This window comes from Ailuropoda melanoleuca, chromosome 5, assembly GCF_002007445.2.
Source record: "Ailuropoda melanoleuca isolate Jingjing chromosome 5, ASM200744v2, whole genome shotgun sequence".
Taxonomy (NCBI): Eukaryota; Metazoa; Chordata; class Mammalia; order Carnivora; family Ursidae; genus Ailuropoda; species Ailuropoda melanoleuca.
The window spans coordinates 15,503,653-15,510,457 of record NC_048222.1 but is presented as its reverse complement, the minus strand read 5'-3'; the positions used below and the strand labels follow the sequence as shown (position 1 = coordinate 15,510,457).

The following is a 6,805-nucleotide window of genomic DNA, read 5'->3' as shown; positions in this document are numbered from 1 at the left end:
GGTGCCCCTGAACCCGGTAGGTTTTAAAATGCTGTGCAAAAATTTCCCTATACTGTCTAAACATTTCAACCCCTAATTTTCTCAGCTGATCAGCATTATTATTGTTATGTATGTCCCCTAGATCAATCTCCCCACTGAAGCAAGAGGTCGCTTCCATTCCACATTTCACTGCACGCAGGGACACCACTATTATGTGGTGCCCAGGACTGTTGCTCAAAAGTCCTCATTGTCGTAGCTAAAGAATGGACTAACCCCATCTGAATAACTGACTGCAGACCCCAAGCTAGATGGACACACATCCCAAGTCTCTACTCCATCTGTCCTGGAGGGAGCAGACTCTTGAGGAAAGGCCAACGTGGGCCTGATGGCTCTGCAATCGCCTGGAATTTTCAAAGGAAGTGACCTGGCTGGAGAGGCTTCCATGGCTACTGTGGCTGGGAAGTCCAAGCCTTCTGGATAGATGGACATGGGGATGTTTTCGGAAGCATAGTTACACCCTGAAAGGCTCTTCACTTCCTGGGTGTTGTCACAGCATTTCAGAGCAGGGGGCGGGTAGGCCTGGTAGGACACTTTGGTGGTGGTGGTGATCACGGTTTGTAGGGCTGGAGCACCTGCTGGGGGAGCCCTGAGGTACCTGCAGGGAAGCTCTGTGTTATAATAAGGGTGAGTGGCCACAGCCTGGAACTGTCCATGGTCGGGCGTCTCCCCAAGGCCAGGTGTGCCAACAGCTGGTTTCCAGCCATGTTGCTTGCTGGTGAAATCAAAGCTTCTCTCAAAGCTGCTGTATGAATTGACGTTATACTGTAGCGCATTCAGATGAAGCCAGTCTGTGTCATCAGGGATCTTGCTGGAATTTGTATAAAGGGTGGGATGTGGGCTTGAATTTGTGTAACTAGGACTTGCCAATTCATAGCTGCAAGGTGGCCTAGGCAAAAAAATTCTTGGGTTTGGATATTTCTGAAAGGATGGCATTATGTCTCCTTGGAAGGTGGCTACATCACAGGTAGCTTTGTAAGTATTGGAGCTTGGGAAGGAAAAGCAAGGCTGCCCTGGAATAGCGAAGCCAGTGTCAGTAATTATATCAAACTCTTCTGGATTTTCCAAGGGAGGCATGTCGTTGAAATGTCCACTGTTGTCTTGATTCTCTCCAGACTAAAAAAATGATATAAATTTTTATTTGTAAATAAAAATGTAAGTTATGTAGACGCCCTCATCTGTAACAGTAGCCAACCAACCAAGTAAAAACAAACTTCCAAAGGAACAGTTGTGTGTTATGAGTGCTGTACTGCTCTGGTACGTGATTTGGACACAGGGTCCAAGGGCTGCAGAACTTGACCTTGCTCAGGCATGAAGACCACACTGCCGAAAGAAGAGAGTTCAGGGTGGCCAGGCAGGGTAGGTCTGAGTGGCAGATGGCTTTGTGTTTCCTCATTCTATATTCATAATAACAGAGTCACAGGAGACTGACACAGACCTGGGTTCAAATCCTGACTTTGTCCTTCATTAATGAAACAAATTACTTAATGTCTCTGAACCTTAGATTCCTAATTTTTAAAATTTCAATAACAACCACATCCTCTTAAGTCCTTTGTGACTGTTTCATGTGTGAAACTCTTAGACCCTATGTCCCTGGCACGTAGAAAGTGCTTGAACACTGGTTTCTCTTATCCCCAGACTAGCACTGCCAGCTTGGTATGATTTGGTTGAAAAGCCAAACTGGATCAAGTTGCCCCAAGAAGTTTTATTTGTTCTGTGTGAACAATGCGAAGGATGCTCTCAAGGATACACTGATAACTCACTGTTGATATGCACCTATTTCTCTCTTTATTAAAACTGGATACCTGCCCATGTATCAGGCTGTCAGCTGTCAATGACTATAGAGACAGTTTGCTTTTTTTTTTTAAGAAGAAGAAATTAGAAACCCTATCCAAAATGTGGATTCAATGGCATTATGTTGGAGATATAATTTTCACATAAAATAAAACCTTTCTAAGTAATTTATGACATCCATATTTTACATAATTAGCAGTGTATTTTGTGATGAAAGTGAACACTGACCAGTGTCATGTCAGCTCCCCATTACCTCTGGTTCTCGAATTCTCTTTTTCTGGGGTTGGTAAAAAGAGGCCATTTGTCTCTTGATGGCGCTTCTTCTAGCTTCCGTCTCTGATTTGCTCTCTGGTCTTGGGTGATCATGAACTCCCTTGGCCTGCATTAATAAGGAAATAAACCATATCTTTATTCTGCCAAAGGAAGCTGGCGACGTTTGTCAAAAATTGATGTTTTTTTCCAATACCTCAAGTTGTTTTTTGTTTTTCCAGAAAGAGAATAAATTATTGAACTAATAACACAGCATCGTTAATAGATATCTTAAAAGATTACCTAACAATCCTTTCCCCATATTAAGTCAGCTGTAACTGTAATTTGGTTTACCATCTCTTGTCTTTACGGCACCACAGAAGCTGAGCTCATTCCTGGGAGCCGGGTAAGGCTCTGGGAGCCCCAGTCCCGATTTCTGACCGTGAAGCTTTATTTAGATTAGTCTAGAGTTCCTAAGGCACATGGCAGGTGGTCTGATCCCTATCGTATGATGCAAATACCCACCACAAATTGTGATGTCCCCCCACCTACCTGGAAAAATATCGCGTTGCCATCAAGCCGCCAGAAGTTGGTGACAGGGTATCCGCTGTGCCCTCGACAGGGAATCAACTCCAAAGCGGAATGACAGTTGGGGCATGCTTTCTCTGCCAAGCCAGCGGGAGAGAAATATTAATAACTCCGACCCCAGGTGCTTTTGAAGGAAGAAAGGGGAAAATTCCTTGGGGAAAGGGAACTCGTGGCCACAGGGCCACCCCACCCCGTCCCGGCGCTGGGCGCTCACTTTGCTGTTTCAGGCGTGCCTTGTCGCAGATGGCGGGCCGCAGCTGCAGGCGAGAGCCGTCGGGCAGGGCGCAGGCCCGAGCGCACAGCACCACGCCCAGGCACGACTTCTTGAGGATGTGGCCGTTGTGGTTGTTGGTGTTGCGCATGGCCCAGCCGCTCAGGTGGCGCTGGGCCTTCTTCTCGTCGCTGCGGTAGATGAAGCGCACGTAGCCGTCGGGCCACTCGCAGAAGTGGTCGAAGTGGGCCGGCTCCTGGAAGGGCGCGCGGAAGGAAAGGACGGGTGAGCCCACCAAGCGCAAGCCGGACCCATCAGGTCTTTCATGTTTTCCCAAGCACCTTAGAATAAAAACTGGTTCTTTTTAATCCCAGAAGTGTCCTAAAACCCACAAACTGTGCCATCACAAAACGTCACCCCTCCTGTCTGTGCATGCTATTCTGACAACTAGCTATTCATTGATGTTTATAAAGTTCTTATCTTGTATTTATTTTATTATTATTATTTTTTAAAGATTTTATTTATTTGACAGAGAGAGGCAGCGAGAGAGGGAACACAAGCAGGGGGAGTGGGAGAGGGAGAAGCAGGCTTCCCACCCAACAGGGAGCCTGATGCGGGGCTTGATCCCAGGACCCTGGGATCATGACCTGAGCTGAACGCAGACCCTTAACCGCTGAGCCACCAAGGTGCCCCTAAAGTTCTTATCTTTTTTTTTTTTTTCAAAGATTTTATTTATTTATTCGACAGAGATAGAGACAGCCAGCGAGAGAGGGAACACAAAGGGGGAGTGGGAGAGGGAGAAGCAGGCTTCCCACCCAACAGGGAGCCCGATGCGGGGCTTGATCCCAGGACCCTGGGATCATGACCTGAGCCGAACACAGACCCTTAACTGCTGAGCCACCAAGGTGCCCCTAAAGTTCTTATCTTTTAAATGCTGTACAGGTGTACTAGTTCATCTAGCCTTCATAAGTCACACAGACAGGGGGTACTGTTATAATGCGTAGTTAATCCAATAGAACACGGAGGTCAGAGAGGTCAACTGACTTGCCCAAGGTCACACAGCTAGTAAGACCTGCCTCTAGGATTTGAGCCCTAGCAGTTTGACTCCAGAGCCTGTTTTCCTTACCACCATAGTAGAGCATTTCTGGGCATGTTTAAATGTTAAGTTCCAAATGAAAACATTTTCAAACTAAGCATCAAAGTGCCAGGGCAAAAAGTGATTGCAGTGTTCTATCAGTGATATGCTATTCAGTCTGTAAACATCTCCACTTTGATCCAGGGCTTTTCCTTCTGAAGTTCTCGCCTCTTCCCCAGACCTGTCGGTTACATCAGCAGTGATACCTAGAGCAACTTTAGAGAGACAAGAACAGCTTCCCATGCTCCTTCCAACTTAGCTCTCCCAGTTTATAGGGGCACAGTGATGAAGGACCTAGCCATCAAGGTAAACCCAAGCATGGGGGTGGAACCTGCCGAGCCCTGGACCTCTCCCTGGAGCGATGTGGATTGTTGCTCTTCTCAACAAAGACCCACATGGCTGAAATAATACATGATAGCTAAAAAACTGAGCACTGCTCCAGTATCCATCGTTGGTGGTCTTTGCCCATGATATGCATTATCTATACTGCAATGTCTCTCTGGTGTAGTTTAATATAAAATTGCCCTTTACTAAGCATTTCATTTTTTACTAGGAATCCAGGACCCAATCCAGCCTGTCATTTGGTTTAGTACGGTCCACAAGCTAAGAAGGACTTTTATGTTTTTTAATGGTTGGGGAAAATCCAAAGAATTAGATTTCGTGACACATGGAAATTATCTAAAATTCAAATTTCAAGACCCATAAATACAGTTGTACCAGGACATGGGCATACACATCTGTCTACGTACTGGCTATGGCTGTTTTCTGTCTGTGGCAGAATTGGGCATTTGGCACAGAGACGGTGTGGCCTGCCAAGCCACATTATGGAGTATCTACAATCCTCACGACAACCTTCCATGACGGGCATCCATACTCTTAGTTTATAGACAAGGAAGTGGAAGTTAGGAAGAGAACCTTCTACGGTGGCATAACTGGGATTCAAACAGATCTGTGGCAGCCAGGTTCCACTGGCTTTACTGGTATGATAGAGGCTCAGAAGAGTATTGTCACAGTAATAAGCCATTTGCACCCTCTCTCCCTCCCACCACCCCAAGGAAATTAGATCTAACATTTGCAAAGCAAAAATATTCTCAGTTGGACAATTCAGACTTGGATACGTGATTCGTATTATACATTCTAACAAAAATAGGTAAATGGGTAATTTTGTTTCTAAAACCACAGGGATATTGTTGAAATCACTATTAATACTAATAGGCATCATTTATCTTTTCTCAGAAATATTGTAATTGCATAGGTTAATACATTGACTTAAGGTAAGTCACAAATGAAATATATAATGATGTACTATTAACTCTCAAGTTTATACTAAATGCTAATATCTTTTTTTAAAAAGTGAATATTTCAATCGAAGGATCTTAGTAAAATAGACAATTTTCCAGAAGAGAGTATTCCATTAGCGTCCCCCTGTAAGGGTAGAGAATCACGCCCCCCCCCATGTCTCAGACCAGCTACTAAAGGAGCGACACTGAAAATTGAAGCCACAGAGACGATATTTTTAAATCAAAACAAACATGGAGGACTCAAGGATTGGGTTGCTTTGTTCTAATGTGTCGGCACTTGCACTCATGCAGACAAACACGTACACCCTGAACATGACAGAAAATCTGGCTGATAGTTTCAGATTGTTATCTAGTTCCACCACTTGATGACAGGTCATCTTAGCCCGAAACTAAGGCAAATTCAGGAACTACGTCAAGGTCATACAGTCCGTTCAGCCTTTTCTCCTTCAGTCAGCCAGAGCAAGGCTAGGAACCTGTTTCTCCACTTTATTTCCAACGGCACCTGCCCTTTTGAGATACTACACACATTCCCTGCTTAAGAACCAGTCTTGCAAAGGAAAAAGAATTCATATTGGCAGAGGAAGTCTACAAAATGCATGAAAGAGGAGCCATCTTTCCATTATTTGGAAGTGGCTCTTTTCTAAAATGCAGGGTTAGATTATTTTTCTATGAAGATTTTCCGGACAGAGGTCAGTGCAAATGAGGTGTCTTGCTGTGCTATGGTTCACTTTCCCACAAATGGTACAGGGTGACTGTAAAGTAGCAGACTTTAAAACAACTTACTACACATATGTATATGCAATAGAAAGTGCTGATCTCTTCGGGAAGCTGCATGACATTGCTAATGAATTGCTATCTGTCTGAATATCTATATGGCACGTGGAAGTCTCTTTCTCTGTGCCACAACATTGCTGGAAGCCCACCTTTGCAAATACTTGGGAAGCCACTCCTCTCGCCTTCTACCTACACCCAGGACTTCAAAGTCACTCCTAGTTTTTGCCCCAAACCAGCATGACCAAGCATAACTGTCCAGCTCACTCTCCAGACTCGGCTCTAAACTGCTTTGTTCCATTAAAACAAAGCAAACTAAAACAAAATCACCATAAAATGAAGTGATCTCCTTGTCATTACAGAAGTAAGCTCAGAAGTTAGGTCCAAAATTCAGATTCTAGAGGCTCTCTTGTCACCTGTGGTCTGGTTAGCATGACCATCCGAGCAGCCAAAGGCGTCTGCATAAATCACCCAAGTCGTGCTATTTGTTAAGGTTTGGGTCACTGTGATTTATTGTTGTACCTTACAGTTCTTCTGCATAAGAAGCAATGGTGTCTGCATTCGCTTTACCCTTCTCATAGATTTCAAAGTATGGATGAGAGAATCACCTGATTTCTACCTTGGATAAAGGAAAGTGAGGGACAGGTGTCCTGCTTTTGCCAGATGACTGGGAACTTGGGTCCTAATCGACAGTTCTCGGGACTATTGGTGTGTTTCAAA

The 6,805-nt window shown here is 44.7% G+C and overlaps 1 protein-coding gene across 1 annotated transcript in view; it reads right to left on the bottom strand.

The window, feature by feature from the left end:
- Positions 1–213: 213 nt before the first annotated feature.
- The window catches only part of GCM2 (glial cells missing transcription factor 2), an 11,624-nt gene continuing 5,032 nt past the window's right edge, over positions 214–6,805 (bottom strand). The window contains exons 4-7 of the mRNA XM_019796050.2: positions 2,882–3,134; positions 2,632–2,744; positions 2,084–2,209; positions 214–1,152 (exon numbers count right to left, since the gene is read on the bottom strand). Coding sequence (XP_019651609.2) covers positions 214–1,152; positions 2,084–2,209; positions 2,632–2,744; positions 2,882–3,134 — 1,431 coding nt within the window. The remainder of the gene's footprint in view (positions 1,153–2,083; positions 2,210–2,631; positions 2,745–2,881; positions 3,135–6,805) is intronic.